The sequence below is a fragment of the Lygodium microphyllum genome, chromosome 8, assembly GCF_053477565.2.
Source record: "Lygodium microphyllum isolate KBCC chromosome 8, Lygodium_microphyllum_v1.1.10, whole genome shotgun sequence".
Taxonomy (NCBI): Eukaryota; Viridiplantae; Streptophyta; class Polypodiopsida; order Schizaeales; family Lygodiaceae; genus Lygodium; species Lygodium microphyllum.
Window position 1 is genome coordinate 111,602,138 of NC_141142.1, and position 16,285 is coordinate 111,618,422.

The following is a 16,285-nucleotide window of genomic DNA, read 5'->3' on the forward strand; positions in this document are numbered from 1 at the left end:
CCCTCCCCCCCCCCCCCCCCCCCCCCCAAAAAGTGAAAGAGCGGGAAAGATAGAGATATGTTGAGACAATTTAAGCTAAATACTTATCATGCTTCACACTTTTTGAGATGTGTAAGTGTATCAATAATTTCTTTGTAGATATATATGAAATCAAATACCTGGAAAAAAAAGGAATATGTTTGAGCTAACATAATAACTCTTAAACATATGATAATAGCAACTACTTAGAGAAAAATATAGTCTCATGCGTTAAAATTTGAGATGTAAGATAAACACTAATAGGATATATGGTAATTTTTTATGCAATTTTTTTTAAGATGGGGATTTTGATCGTTTTAAGGCCATAGATAAGCTTAGAAGGCATGTTCTAATTGTGTTGAGTACAAATTTGATGCTAATCTAAGCTCTAGGGTGAAAATTGTGGCCCATTTTGTGGTGCAATCTAGGTACGATCCTACAACCAAGCTAGATTTGTTTTACTTGTATCATAGGGTCCTACCCAAATTGTACCAACAAAAGGGCCTCAACATTCATTCCAAATCTCAAAATGTGGTCATGTATATACTGAGAACAATTAAAAGGGACCTTTGAGATCATCTATGGCCTTAAAATGGTCAACGGCCCCACCCAAAAAAAAAAATACATCACGAATTCCCATATTTTTACTAGTATTTGACTTGTATCTTTTCTCCAAGAAATTATTATTAGCTCAAATGCTTATAATATAATATGATGTTAGCTCAAATAATTGTAATGTTAGCTCAAATAGTTATAATGTTAGCTCGAACAATATTTTTTATAATGTTAGCTCAAAATTTTCTTCTTTTGTCCAAGTAAATCATACCACAAGTATCTATGAATATATCAATGCTAACCTCAAGAATTTCATATCTTTTAGTATATAATGTTCACATTAAATCAATTTTCAATAGTGGCAAGCCTTTAAGTTTGTCAAATATAAAGAAATGGTGTAAGTTTGCACTTGTACCCTACAACGTTCTAGGAGGAAATCCAAGAGTCGAATTGCCTTCTAGTAGGTTGTAAAATCTCAACCAATTTAATGTCCACATTTTGCTAATTCACCCTATCCTTAGATGGTTTTTCTCATTCAAGAATAAATGGAGGTCCCATAAGAGAAGAAGATAACCACACAATTCAATTAAAGAGAATCCTTAAAAATATCTAAACATTGAAGAAAATAAGAGTTCACATAGAAGCCTTAAAGGACCCTAGCATAAAGGATAATTGTGTGGGAGAAGAAATTATCAATGGAGAGGAATTGCCTATTGAAGTTGGTTTTATCCCTTTATAAAGCTCGACAAACTTGTTCTTTTTACAATATGAGGAAAATTTTCAATGCACCATTCAATACACAAAATGTTATCTTGTCAAATATGTCACACTTCCAAGAGGAATCCCATAGCTTTAGAGATTTAAAGAAATGGATGAGACTGAAAAAAAATATTACAAAGATCAAATCTTATTCATTATACATTTTAGAGAAGGGTCAACAAGCAAAGGAGGGTATATGTCAAGTTTGCAGAAAATGTCTTCTTATTCACCTAGTTGCCTCCCTGTGCACTATAGGGTCTAAGTAAGTTTTCAGTCCTTTTCTCTATTCATGCATTATTTTTTGACCTATATAAGAGGAACATAGAAAGCTTATCACTCGATCATATAAAGCCCCTAGAAAATGTTGACATTGGAGAAGTTCAAAATAGGTCACTCATATTAGAGAAGAAATTGTCAATGAAGAGGAAACGATAATAGTTGAGAACTTACTTCACATAGTGGGATAAACTTGTTACTTTAATGGTGCTAAGAAAATCTTTAATCCACCATTCAACACACAGCATGCTCATAGCATGTCATCTTATCAAACATATTATATTTCGATGAGGATTTCTATAGCTTTAACGAAATGGTGGAGATTCAAAAAGTGGTTGCATTATCCAAGACTTTTGTCAAGTATTCATTTCAAGAAAGGTTCAACAACAAAAGGAGGATTGTAAAGAAAAGGTTATAGAAGTTCCCTTAAGTTTGCAAAGCAACATTGGACCCTTAATTCCATGAATAGATGTGCAAGCTCTATGAATTCCATTTTGGGTTTGTGCGCTCCTTCGTAAACCAAGAAGAGCCAGCCAATCTAACAACGCTCACATAGTAAAAGTCAACTACTAGAAGATCAAATATGAGAAACAAGCAAACATGGATGAGAAGTTATTGCTTATTGAGGAGGAGATGTCTATGTCAAGGAAACCTAACATAAAAAATATTAGAGAAGGGGACAAAAAAGACATCCTAAAGGCTACTATGTCACTTACTCAAGAAAATCTTCCCTCTTTCCCATACTTGGGAAGAAATTCATTATGTGAAATGATATTGAGGAATCTTGAAGGCTTAGGAAGGACTACTACAAGCATATTATTGCACAATCTTGTGAAAAGGACATTGTGGATTACTTGAAGAAAAATGTCTCCTTCCAAAGCATAATTTCTTAGATTTTCTAAATTCTTGTAAAATACTAGAATTTTTATTTGTCTAAGAGGTACTACTTTATAAGGATGATCATTTCCATAAGGGCTAAGATTGAGGTGGATTCTACAATTTTCCCATTCCTTATCAAGAATTCATCTAAATATTTTGAATGTTTATTATGCCAAGACTCAAGTGACATCACCTTGCCGTAATATGTGTGAAGAACTTTATCTTGATTATTAAGCTTTCCAAGTACCCTCAAATAGAGACAAGGTTATAGCTTTCAACACATATACTTCAATTAGGATTCTTTGCTATGGGATTTTCAAAAAAGGCAACTTATTCAAGGCCCTCCCCCCAAGGTAAGCTTTATTAACATCTTTTTTTCTTTTCAAATTTATAATTATTATTATTATTTATTTCTTAATTAAGTACTAACCTAGTTAGATATAAGCTAACTTAAATATATAAATTAATAAACTTACATGACTTACTCTTTTTTAGGAAGTTAATTATTATTAATTAGTACTAACTTATCTAGCCTATATTACCAACTAATTTAACTAAAATAATTACCTTAATTAGTTACTAACCAAACTTGATGAATCTACTTATTTCATTGAATTACTAATTCCATATGACATTTGTGTGACAATTGAGTAGAAATTGTGGTGTACATGAGCATATTGGGGATGTACGCAAAAGAGTCTTTTTATCAAGGACGAGTATGTTACTACACATCAATGGCATGTAATCTCTCCTTCCACTTCTATCAATTTTCAATCTACATCCTTTAATGTTTCAATAGGACTTTGGCTTGGATTATTCGTATTATTACCATTTTGGTGTGTATGATTATCAAGATTGGATGCTCACTTGTGTTGCAATACATGAAGTTTTTTCTTGCGTATGTGTAAAGTTCATGCTGAATGTTTTGTAAGATTACCTCTTGTGTGTATTGTTCTTGTGTGTAATAACAAGAAGTGATAAGTAAATATACTTAATGACCATCATATTACATTACTCACTCCAACAAGCCTTATTGGCTACAAATTACATTATTCTTATACAACTATAGCACTATCATGGTGTCCAAAGATACACAAGTACTTTTCTTGAAAGCAGTGGAATGTAATCTAGCAATGCATTTTTTATGTATGATGCAATAGTACTTGAATGAATTACAAAGATTTGCCATAGTAGGAAACGAGGATGTCTATGTTACTTGCAAGCCGAATAGGATATATATTAGTGAAAAGCAATATGATAATCTTGTGTTCTAGGTGTTGTATGCACTTCCTATTTGCTATCCACGACTCGTATTACTCGTTTGCATTATTGGATTCATGTGTATCAATAAACATGAAATTGGTTGTGCAAAATCCTTTGCTTATGAGCTTATTGGTGACATAAAGCTCAAAATACATGTTTATACATTATTGGATTCATGTGTATCAATAAACATAAAACTAGTCCTGCAAAATCCTTCGCTTATGAGCTTATTGGTGACATAAAGCTCAAAATACACGTTTATACATAACAAAAATGAGATTAAAGATTATGATTATTTCTACAAGCTTAACTACTAGGACAAAAACTTGAAGGTCAAATGCGGCTTAGGAATTAGCTTGTCCCACACGCTACTTGATGTAGGATGCATGACATGGCTGAATTGGCATGAGTTATGGTAGCCACTTTTATATATAGTGTACATGTACACACATACATTTGTGTAAATGACACCCCTCACTATCAAGTGGAAATGCCCTTTAGTTTACATTATTAGAGTTTGCTCATGAGGCCAACTATGTCATGAAGGTCGAGTTATATGACTTCCATTGGGCCAAATGTGAGATGTATTCTTATATCTATCAAGCTTATGGATTAAAGATGAACAAATGAAAATGTGCAACATGTGGTTACATGTGATATTTGCCTCTTTTAAACTAATGCATATCACCTACATTGTTTGGAACAAATGCACCCAAAAAAAAAAACCACGTGCAATATAAGGGCCATCAAGCTCAGCTCTTATTTAATATAGGTGTACTCCAAGCAAGATACCCAAAACAATGCGCCTGAAAAGCATACGAAAGAATGCTGACGTTCTGAACTCTGTTCCATACGAAAGGATGAATTGCAAGGAGCCATTAGCCTCCTGAGGATTAAGCAGAACCACGACATTATCTATAAGGTGGTCTTTTGGGATAATACAAGGCGTTTAGACAATGTCGATAATGCTGATGTCAAAATGACTCAACTGTCTGCCCAGTGCATGGTTAGCAATTTTAAGCGCTCAAAACAGTAGTCTTATACTGCAACAAACTTTATGATTCCAACCAACAATCAAACTTTTAGATTCCAGACAATAAATTTGAAGCTTCGACACTGCAACAAACTTTATGCTAGTAGCTTAATGCACCTTTACATGCATTTACATCCAGAAGGTCATGTCCAGCAAAGGGGAACTCCAGAAACTTCACATATAAAATACAACAAGATGAAGAAAGAGCTGAAAAATCCAGACTGCTTTTGTTCTTAAAGCCACACTATCCCTTTACTTGCGTTACCAGCTATTCAGCCCACACATCTGTGATATTCTAATCTGAAATGATCATCTCCATCAGTACATGATCAGATACTCAGCAGTTGTGTTGTCAGAAGGTTAGAAGCAGATACTGCTCCGAATAAAGTTTTATGGAGGCCCAACCTTCATGACCAGAAAACAATGGACTGCATTGAGAACAAATCCACATGTTGGACCTTCACGCTTATGTCCCTGAATATATATTTAGTGCCATCTCACCTAATCTATTTCATAAGGAACAGAAGATGATAGAGACCAATGTTTCAACTCCTAGCTATCCAAACAGAAGTAGAGACATACCTCAAGAAACTTGTGATGAGCTACAGAAGAACGTGTGCCTTCAGTAAGGACCGTCTTTTCCTCTCAAAGCACGCTGCAGGCTGAACACTTCGCCCTGCCCACTATTCAGAGTCCACTTTTCTGTTTGACAGGCAGTAAGCTGTCGAAGCAATTTTTCTAAAGTTGATTGAGAACTCCTTGGAGACACACATGATGGATCAGTCATCAAAACTGCTGCATTGACTGCATCAGCAACCGTTTCCCTTTGCCCTAGTTTCAGCAAATACCCTACTGGAGATTCAGCAGGATGCTCATAGGCCAATAAAGCAATACAGTCCTGCATCCATGAGAATATGTTAATTTATACACATTTCCTCAAAGAAGGATAAGCCCGCAAAGTTGATGAGTCTAGGGGACTGACATTATTCTAGCATCAACAAAGGCTAGGCAATTGAAACACACTTCAAATTTTGTGATATAACATGTAACATAACATAACATGATATGTTATGTTACTTCTTATGTTACAAAATATAACATGCTATGTTAGGTTGTTATACTTATCATAACATGTTCTTCACAACAGAGAGAAAACACTCACTTTTTCTTTTCAAAACCCCTGAAGTTTTGAAACAGTCTTGACGAAAAACTTGAGTCACTATTAAGGCAAATGGAATATATCTGGAGTCTCTATGAGCAACAACTACAACTCAGGAAGCCTGTGGCCTAGTCCATAATGACAAAGCAAGGGTCAGTCAACCAGGTTACCAAGAGACACATGCCTATACTCAGGCAGAAATCATTGACAGAACCATGTGCAGATTACTGGGCCAGACTCACGGCCGGAGTTAGACAAACATCCACCTAAAAACTGTCAAAGCCCCTTACAAACCTGGAGACATTTCTTCATTTGCAAGGGACAGAGATATGTTCACTCGTAATGGAACATTTACATCATGCCCATCTAGCTAGCCAAAACTCAATATTTAGTTAAAAAGAGTGGTGCTACATTTAATCTAGTTCCTTAGGCTAAAGAAATACTTATTGCCTGCAAATCGTATTAGAAACAATTAGTACCTGCACATGATGCAAACTTAGCACATCATGACTACATCACAAGAGCTAGGGTGCCATACCACCAGCTCAAACCATCCGAGTGTACAGACACGTCAGCTTATGTGTGAAGAGTCCAAGAGTGCTGATGACACAATGATGTGCACAATAGGGCTGAGTTCTATAAATCAGGCTTATCCCCTAACTCTAAAGTGTCCCTGTGTATTCACACTAGGTCACTTCAATGACAACTGCGACCAATGCTACCAGCACCCATCCAAATGTCCAAGGATGTAACAGATTGGCTGGTTGTTTTGACCACAGAGTGTTCATGCTTGCTAACTCATACATCTCTTGGCAAAGCAAGATGCAGTCTACAATGGCCACCTCCCAATGTGAGGCTGAATACAAGGCAGCATTTACAGCTCCATTGGAATGTGTATGGCTCAAATGCTTTTAGCGAATCTCAGTGTGGGACAGCGATCACCCACTCTGCTATACTAAAAATTAGATTCCCATGGCAATGCCAAAGAACTCTGTTTTCATACTCGCTCCTAAGCACAGCAAGGTGCATTACCATTATGTCAAAGACAAGCTCCATGCAAAGGAGATTGACTTGCTATGTCCCTTTGCAAGGCTTTAGGCTCCATGCAAGGGAAATCACCTAAAGCTCTCTCGAGAAAAATTTAAAGTGATTCATTTGCCATTTCCTATAAATGTTCACATCATTCACTCTAGGGGGTTTGTTCCACTTATCATGTTCCTCCGATCATTCTGGTATGAATGCCCCCTATGTAACGGCACTTTTTCCTTTCATAATGTAGAAGGGTTTTATTTCTATGTGAACACCCATTAGGGTGTGGTATCCATTCTTACATATTGGATGTACCTTAGGGCTGTACTTTTGTCCTATCATTCTCACATATTGGATGTGATATTCTTCCACCAATCTCTCTCTCTCTCTCTCTCTCTCTCTCTCTCTCTCTCTCTCTCTCTCTCTCTCAAAATGGGTAATTTATTTTGTATCAAATCACAGAAGGTGTACAAGAGTCAAATAACATTAAAGATACAAAGAGTCACAGCAAAGAAGTAGAAGATATTGTTGTATGCGAAGGAGCTAAATCCTCCCGAGGGTGAAGATCAGTATGTTACACAAGATCTTACTACCAATGTAGAAGACCCTTGCGTTTGGCTGTGTCCCTGGACGCCCACAGTAGAGTCAAAGACCAAAGCATTCCACGTAATCCAATTATGCCAACAGCTCCAAAATCTGAAAAAATGAAACGAGTCCTTCATATGTGGCTGTACTAGGGTAGAATATTTGGCCTTGGCAAAAACCCAATCAAAAGGGCGCAACCATAGACCAAGTACTGGCCAAATACCTACAAGAAGAGCCCAAATTTTCCTAGCCAAAGGGCAAGAAATAAATCTATAATGCAAATACTTCATGCTGGTTGTGCAAAAAAAGCAATTGCAATTTGAGATTTGGTGCTTAGAAAGGGCCGCGAACCAAGGGGAGTCCAATGATCACTCTCAAAAGAAAGGCCTTGCATTTGATCAAGGTCTTGTTCAACTATCCTTGCATTACTATCGTTTTCCACCAAACCTTGGATTTATGCATGCCCCCAATCGCATTCGCTTCACTAACCAGACAATACTTGTCCTTAATCAAGAGATGATACACCTGATTAGCTGAAGCCTTTGAAGACAGATGTCTAGCAAGATCCCAATCTTGCCAAGGACAATCCGAGTCAATTGCAAGAAAAGGCTACATACATAGGCTGTAATAACCTTTCAATCCAGCCCCATAGGTCATGGTATCCGAGAGGAATCCAGAAAAGCCTCCTGGCTGTACAGCAAGACATCAGTCGCCCCACAACTCATTAAAGTGGCATCCACAACAGAAAACAAACCCAAACGTACCGCATGATTGAACTTGGGCATGTCCTCTTGTTTCCTGTCCCAGGAGAGGAACTACGACACTACCAACAATTCCAACTAAAAGGAATCTACCTTCAGATGATCCTCTCCAACATGCCAATAGGCCTTCTAAAAAACGAGCCTCCAAGGAGAAACCAAATGATTCACCAAATGGAGGATCTAGAAAAATGAGCAATAGAATTAAGAACCTACCACCATGATGCTTGTATGTTGGCGCTACCATGTACAATACCTCGATCTTCCAAAAAAAGATGGACTATAAAGATCCAAAGATGACGATCAGTCTTAAGAGTGGCCAACAAAGGGCCACCATATGGTGCTATACATCCAAAATCACCCCACCACCCATGCTTTTTGGGGTGCAGACATGGCTCTAAGAAATCCTTGCAAGAAATACCTACATGCAAGGAGTCCTTTCTCCACAACATAAAACAAATATGTTTGGTAAAACCATTCAAAGAAGTAGTGTTCTAAGGTATTAGTATCAAATGGTAGATAATCCTAAGTAGGATGATGGGTTGGGCTATATTGGCGTGTGCATGAAAGGGCCACACCTACATTTTCCAATAGATAAATTTTGCCTTCATCTTTGGGGAGATCCATTTGATTAAGTATTTTGAGTGAACATCAAACACCCAAAGGATATCCCAAGTGTCTAACAACATTGCCATAACGCTCCACCACCCCTTGCCATCCCAAGGATTGGATGTTAGATTCAATGCAACTAATGACAGATTTTGCAGCATTAACATGGAGGCCAGAAGCATGCCCAAACAATGTCCAAACATCCAATGCTTTACAAAGATTGTCCTTCTCTACATGCAAGATCATGAAGGTGTTGTCTACTAGCAACTATACAACAAAATGCTGTCCAAAAGGAAGAGACAAACCTGCCAACTGCCCAATGCTCATCATATGGGATAACATAATAAGCATCGGATGTGTTGCCAAGGTCAAAAACAAAGGGGGGCTCAATGGACAATCCTATCGAATGAAGCATGTAAGGGGAAAGGGGTTAGTAACACCACCATTTAACATAATCCTCTAAGAAGTATCAGCACTGATGGTAAAGATCGATTGAAACATACGTGGCCCAAAACCCATGGTATGCATCACTTCTACAAGGAATGACCGGTCAAAATAATCAAAAGCTCTCTCCAAATCCAACCGCACTAATACCACGTCCTGGTTAGAGTGCTTGGTATAGTCCATTCCCATCTGCACATTCAGCATATTATGCAAAATGTTTCTACCTTTAATGAAGCCATACTGATTGGAGTGCACAATGACAGGGAGATGCCTACGGAAGCGGTTCGCCAGCACTTTAGAGACAATATTATACATCGAGCCCATTAAGGAGATGGGTCTTTCGAGATCAATTTAATAACTCCCTCCTTCCATGATGCTTGCATAGCTCCCATTTTCCAAACCTACTGATACATCGCAGACAAAGCTTTCGCTAGATGAGTGGCATAGGGCCCAAAAAATTTATTAGTGAGGCCATACCAGCCGGAGCTTTAATCCACGGGTAAGTGCAATAAGACATTCATGACACCATCCTCACGAATGTCACTTTCCAATGGAACCTGTATGTCAGATGAAAGGTGGTAGGAGCATAAAAAAGCCAAACGAGCCATAGAAATATGCTCAAAGGGGTGTTGGGTCGAGCCAAGAAGCTCCAGAAAATAGTCACGACACATGCCACAATGACTGTAGATCTATAACCATGTGCCCACCTGGATGCTATAGTCTAACCATATTCTCACGAGCATGGGAAGGATGCAGATCCCAAAGGAATTTATGACACTAGCAGGAGGCATCTTGCAAATTGTCAATCAAAGATTCAGTTTAGCATGCTGATAAGATCTCAATTGGAACTATTGGATAAGATTAACCAATCACATAGCCAATGAGGATAAGAATGTATCATCTAGGGACTCAAGAAGCAATGAACGCAGCAAGGCTAATAGTTCCTCTACCGCCTGTCTCAACATTGTCTACAAACGGATGCATGATGGATGCCACATTGTCGAGTGACCCGTTGTACATTACCAATCACTTGCTAAAAGAGTGAGCTCCTCTTGATAGGAAATCAGACACAAATCAGTCAAGCTATTGTCCCATATAACCATTGAAAATGAGGTGCTTCAAATAAGACAAATTGAAGCGCAACAAAAACTTTCCCAAAAACTATGCAAAAGGAAACAACTGTGCAAAAATGGTTTGATAAGGCGTAGCATTGCAAGACTAGCATGTCCAAGATCTCTTGCCTAAGGGCATCATCATACATGATGTAGATACGATCCAATCTAGACCATGTAGTGATATGCTGCGCCGAGTAAAAAGTGAATCCCGGATCCAATAGGCAAAGCCAAAACCAAAGATCTTGTGCCATCATCAAATGCTCAAAGGTGGACTATGATGCATCAGTACACATTGAAATCTCCCATCAACAAACATAGTCTATCAAGTATCAAACAAGCCACCAGTCTATCCCACAAACCACATCTAAACAACGGATCATTCGGAGCATATAGGCCCACCAACCATAGGATCTCCCCTTTGAACATGATTTCAACCACTAGAAAACGATCGTACATATCATTCTCGATCAGGACCAACTGAAATCTCTCATGAATGACCATCAGCACACCATAGTAATGTTGTGCAAAGCTCCCACCCAGGATTGTCTCTGTATGTAGTACAGACTGATCCGTATGGTATGGTACCATATGTATTCGTACCATTTAGTACAAAAAAATAGGCATTTTTAGCCACTCTCCTTCAAGCCTACAACTTTCTTTTTTTCTTTCTCCTTTCTTTTCATTTTTTTCTTTCTTTCTTATTTCTCTCTTCCCCAACTCTCTTTTTTTTCGTAAATCTTCCCCAACTCTCTCTCTCTCTCTCTCTCTCTCTCTCTCTCTCTCTCTCTCATTTGTATGATCATTCATATATGTATCCAATCCCATCCATGTAGCTGTAAGTTGTAGGTAGCAATAGCGCACGTTGCACATGCAACACCGAGTTTTGACATGTTACCCTCAAGTATTTATCTTATATACTCTAATAGCATTGCTATTTAGACTTGAAATATCTATTCTATTATCTTTAGTCCAAAGTAATCAAGTTATTCTTTTTTTCGTACTAGTACTGTACCGTACATTATAAAATCTTAAGGTACCATTTAGTATTGCATTTTATCGTACCATACCCTATCGTACCTGGCAACTATGCCCCTAGCATAAAACAAGTGAAGCCTATGGCAATCCTCAATCTTGCCTGCATCATCGCGACTCTTATACTGAAAAACACACAAAACATCCCACTAATTATCATGTAGAATGTGCCACATGTCATGCTGCTTACTGCAAGAGCAAATGCCACACACGTTCCAAGTGGCAACTTTCATATGTATTCAAAGAAAGAAGACGTGAGACTCGGTTTGCCTCGATTTAACTTTTGCAACTAATAATTCAAGAGCTCCCTCCACAAGAAAATCAGTCAGCACTACAAATGAGTTCATCCTCTGACTTGCCAATTTTAAGGTAGGGGGATCCTTTGCCTTTTCTGGGATGAACCTTCGATGATGGCGATTCCATAGCGTAATCACCTTACCCCATGTGCCAAAGGCAACTCTTCCCTTTGAATCTTTAAAATGGTCCCCGCAAAATTCCCTTCTACACAGTCGTCCAACAAAAGGAAATTCAATCAATGGTGAATCCAAGAAAGCACCAAGATTCATCCTCTAAAGGAAATAAAAACCCCTATTTTAAAAAATGTCCAAAAATGACCGCAACAATGTCTTTGTATCCACAGTAGCTTCCAAAACATCATCATGATCCTAGACATGGAAGGTCTCACAGTTGTGCTGGACATAATCTCCCAGTAACGTAATAGCAAACTCCAACAAGTGTTCCTAATCTAAATCTTGTGATTCCTCAGTAGTAGATGTAACCTATGCATAACAACGCTGCTAAAGATCATTTGGTGGAGGTGTAACCGGTCTATGACTCACATAAAGCGGTCGTTCCTTCAATTAACACCTGGTCTTTTCACACACACACACAAACAGAGACCTCACTCCCTCGCTCAACACCAGATTGGGCCCGAAGACCGGCGCCCCTCTCAGTGTTTCTTTATCAATAAAAACATGGAAAATTACACAAATGAAATATTCCAAAATACATAACCTATGAACAGTTGGTTTTCATCTTTTCTGAGTAAGTTCCAGCTGCATAAGAACAGTATAGCATGATCAAATCAACATCCCTTTTAGGAAAGCATTTTCTGTGACCAAAACTCAATGATTCATGTGCAAAATTGCAGTCTGCAGATCTCTAAATTCATTGTTCTTACTGTCCAGCTTATTTAGAACAACGTCCCTTGTAGGAAAGCATTTTCTGTTACCAAAACTCAATAATTCATGTGCAGAATTGCAGTCTGCAGATCTCTGAATTCAATATTCTTACTATCCAGCATGTTCAGAACAACATCCATTTTAGGAAAGCATTTTCTGTGACCAGAACAGCACTAAATCAGAGCTGGAAAAACCCTGTTCCTGTGTGGCATGGTCATTACTTCCTTTAGTTCCTGCATTGGAGAAGCCAACAGCTGCTCCTGAGCCTGGACAGTGATGCTCTTGCCTCAGCAGAAGTGCAAAGAAAACACAAGATTGTACCTTCGATGGAATCAGCCGATCATGCAAAGCATTTTCTCTAAGAGTAGAGACACAATTGACCAAAGGGAGCAACCTCTACCTCCGTGCATGAGTCAGAGATACAGAAGTACTCTCCATAGCTGATGAAACTGCAGCAATTTGCCCTCAGCTCCTCAAAACTTCATTCTCATATCTACCCCTCATACCTATTACGTTTTTTTTTTAATGCTCGCTCTCTCTCTCTCTCTCTCTCTCTCTCTCTCTCTCTCTCTTTTGGGAATTTGTGCCACATGGCATACATGTAACAATTTTCCCATTTAAACCTTCCGATCTAAAATTTTCCATGATTAGTGCAAAATTTCACCTCGGCATAGACTAGAGAATTAATCCTCATGCAAAAACGAACCTAATGACGTGAACAAATTCTCGGATCCAAAAATAGTAACTCCCTAAATCTTAGGGATAGTAATCCCTGCATTCCTCAAGTTGTTCTGAGCAACTTTTATCATTGCAACCACATCAAAAAGTGTAATGTGGCTCAGTTACAATGACTTTTATTCCATGAAAATTCTCACATATGCATCTTCTGTCTAGCCCAGGCTCATTGTCTTGCGCCATCTCTAGTGGCTAAGCACACAATACCAAACGACTAGCATTTTATTTTTCAATGTCCATTCAATATGAAACTGGTCGTCCTAAGACTCAAACAAACCATTTGTTGGGAATAAAGGCCTCGTGCCTTTAAATGTGCTCGGGTGAGAACACACCCTTAGCACTTGTACTTACACATATATATCTATCTAAAATCCTAAAGGTACACACGTCATTGTACCTACAAACGTGCTCACTCTCTCCTCTGCTCTCTCTCACACTCTCTGTCTCTCCGCACCTAAGTAATATCTACTGTCTCAATCTTCATGCCTAACCCATCTCTACACCATTAGTCCAATTTGTCCCAATGGTTGTCTCTTCCGGCCATGCAAAGATCCCGGCTTATTCCAAGAGAACTCTGGGGGTAAAAAGCAACAACAACTAAAGAAAAGAAAAATAAAATATTTATATAAGCAAATAAAAAAAGCAACTGCAAAAAAGTATCACCACCAGGTGACATACCCCTCCTCTTGAAAGAAGCAAGAGACCTCGATTGCATGCCACACATGCTAACGGATGACACAAGACGATAATAAGATTCTCCATGTTATTAGTGTCATCACATGTATTGCTTGCTAACAAATGACACGGGGCGATGATAGCAGTTTTCCCACTACAATTCGTGTTATTGCAAGTTTAAGTCTCACATAGGCAGAGGATCACATCTTGTATCCAACTATGATTACTGGGAGCCTTTCTAATATACATGTTTCCGGATGCAACACAAGGCAATAGCACGTATCCCCTAACTATTAGTGTCACAACATGTATTCAACCGAAGTGTAACAAATACAACTTCAAAACACTGAGATTTCATTCAATGATACACATGTTAATGCTAGGTTATACACTAAGCATTATTCAATGAGATGCAGTGTTCAACTATACAATAGAGGATGTACATTGCTTCAAAAAGCATTCTAAATCACTGTAGTTTCCAGCAAAAAAGTTTCTCGGTAAAGTTACAATAATTGAGGCGAATGTGCCAATTCAACCTCTTCCATCCATTTGGCATCCATTGATGAATAGTTCTTGAACTTCACCAAAAATCTTCTTATAACTCTACCTTTTTCCCTCCTAAAGAATCTTCCATCTTTCCCTAGCTAAGTGAGTAATCTTTGTCCAAATGGAGGAGAGGTGTGGCCCTATTCTATCATCTTCTTGCATCTTACCATTCAAATGTAACACAAAATGATGCTATCAATGACCTCCCATCTCTCACAATAGTATATTGTCCACTTTGTTCAAGAAAAAATTTGGAGTGGCACTAATGCTCTTTTGTCGTGCTAATATCTAAGAAGATATGCTCTTTTGAAATTGCCAAATATGAAGTTAAAATTGTCAAATCTGTCAAGAAATTGCCAAATAAGAAGTTAAATTTTTTTATTGGAGGGTGTGTTATACTACAATCCAAGTAAGAGGCTACGCGAATGAAGCAATCTTGTATAACACGTCAAAATTTCTTGAACACATGTTTCAGGACCATTGGACCTACTAAACAACTCTATTTCCCAAGGCCAATGGTAAGCTATGTATGGCACCTTCATCTATGCAATGCAAACATTGCACATCTTCATGTCACTACATCCATTGTGGCATACAAAAAAATTTAGACCTCAAATCTCAAGGAAATGAGCATGACATTGTAGCCAAGCACTGCCATCTAAAAGTAGTTTGAGATCATTCCCTACAGCGTTGTTGTTTGATAAGGGTCATGCGTAAGATTAATGGTTAGGGATAGCTCATCAACTGCTCCAACACAAAACCAATGATTGCACATATTAAGCAAACCTCAAATAATCCTTTACTCCATACTAATGCATATGAAAAAAAGGAGCTGAAACTTGGAAAGTGACTCTTGGGTATTTCACTCATGCCTCACTTATGCCTACGCTCACATAGGAGTGTCAATGATCAATAGGACACTGGGGTACTTTTTACTCTCGCTAGGAGAGGTTTTTTCCCCCATACTTATGGTATTATTTTGTATGTGCTTATGACACACACTTACGGACACTTACTGTGTTCGGGTGTGAACACCCCCTACAACCCTAAGGTTTAAGAATTGTACTTTGTACTTGCATTCTACACTCTTTCAACTATTGTATTGGGTGTCGTGTTTCACTCTCATACTGTCTATTGTTTTCTGTGCTTAGCTTCGATCCTGCCTTCCTCTCTCATAGTGACTATAGAAAGATGAGAAGAGGGCACAAAAAATGGCACTTAGGAGCAAGAAGAGTTTTAGAAGAGAGCAAGGAGACTTGCGAATGGGAAACATAACAGTAATAGACAACAGCCACACACGCCTAGTATAGAGAAATTTGTGGTGACGAGAGAGGAGGAAATGACACACAAAAAGAGGAGCAAGAGCAATAAAATAATACGATGAAGCTAAGCTTGGTAGAACTAGCACTGTATGGTGAATGTTATGAGAACATATATTTTTGAAACCTCACTTAACATATGGATTAATTTTTAATCACATAGTTAAGTAAATGTTACACATGTGAGGTGTAACTAGGGTTAGAGTAAATTTACGAGTCCACAACCCGAGGAAATCACACAATGTCAAAGGTAAAAGTTGCTATAAGTTATGTTGCACATGTACTTGGTAGTATCTAGTGTCAGTTGTTAGTCTA

The 16,285-nt window shown here is 38.2% G+C and overlaps 1 protein-coding gene across 4 annotated transcripts in view; it reads right to left on the reverse strand.

Annotated features, from left to right (window-relative positions):
• Nucleotides 1-4,851: 4,851 nt before the first annotated feature.
• Nucleotides 4,852-16,285, reverse strand: part of LOC148032744 (ran-binding protein M homolog) — a 110,754-nt gene continuing 99,320 nt past the window's right edge. For 3 of the 4 annotated variants that reach the window (XM_087683410.1, XM_087683409.1, XM_087683407.1), the window contains 2 exons: nucleotides 5,366-5,681; nucleotides 4,852-5,211 (listed from right to left, as the gene is read on the reverse strand). In XM_087683410.1, coding sequence (XP_087539536.1) covers nucleotides 5,406-5,681 — 276 coding nt within the window. In that variant the 3' untranslated portion in view covers nucleotides 4,852-5,211; nucleotides 5,366-5,405. The remainder of the gene's footprint in view (nucleotides 5,212-5,365; nucleotides 5,682-16,285) is intronic. The other variant, XM_087683408.1, reaches the window with a different exon arrangement.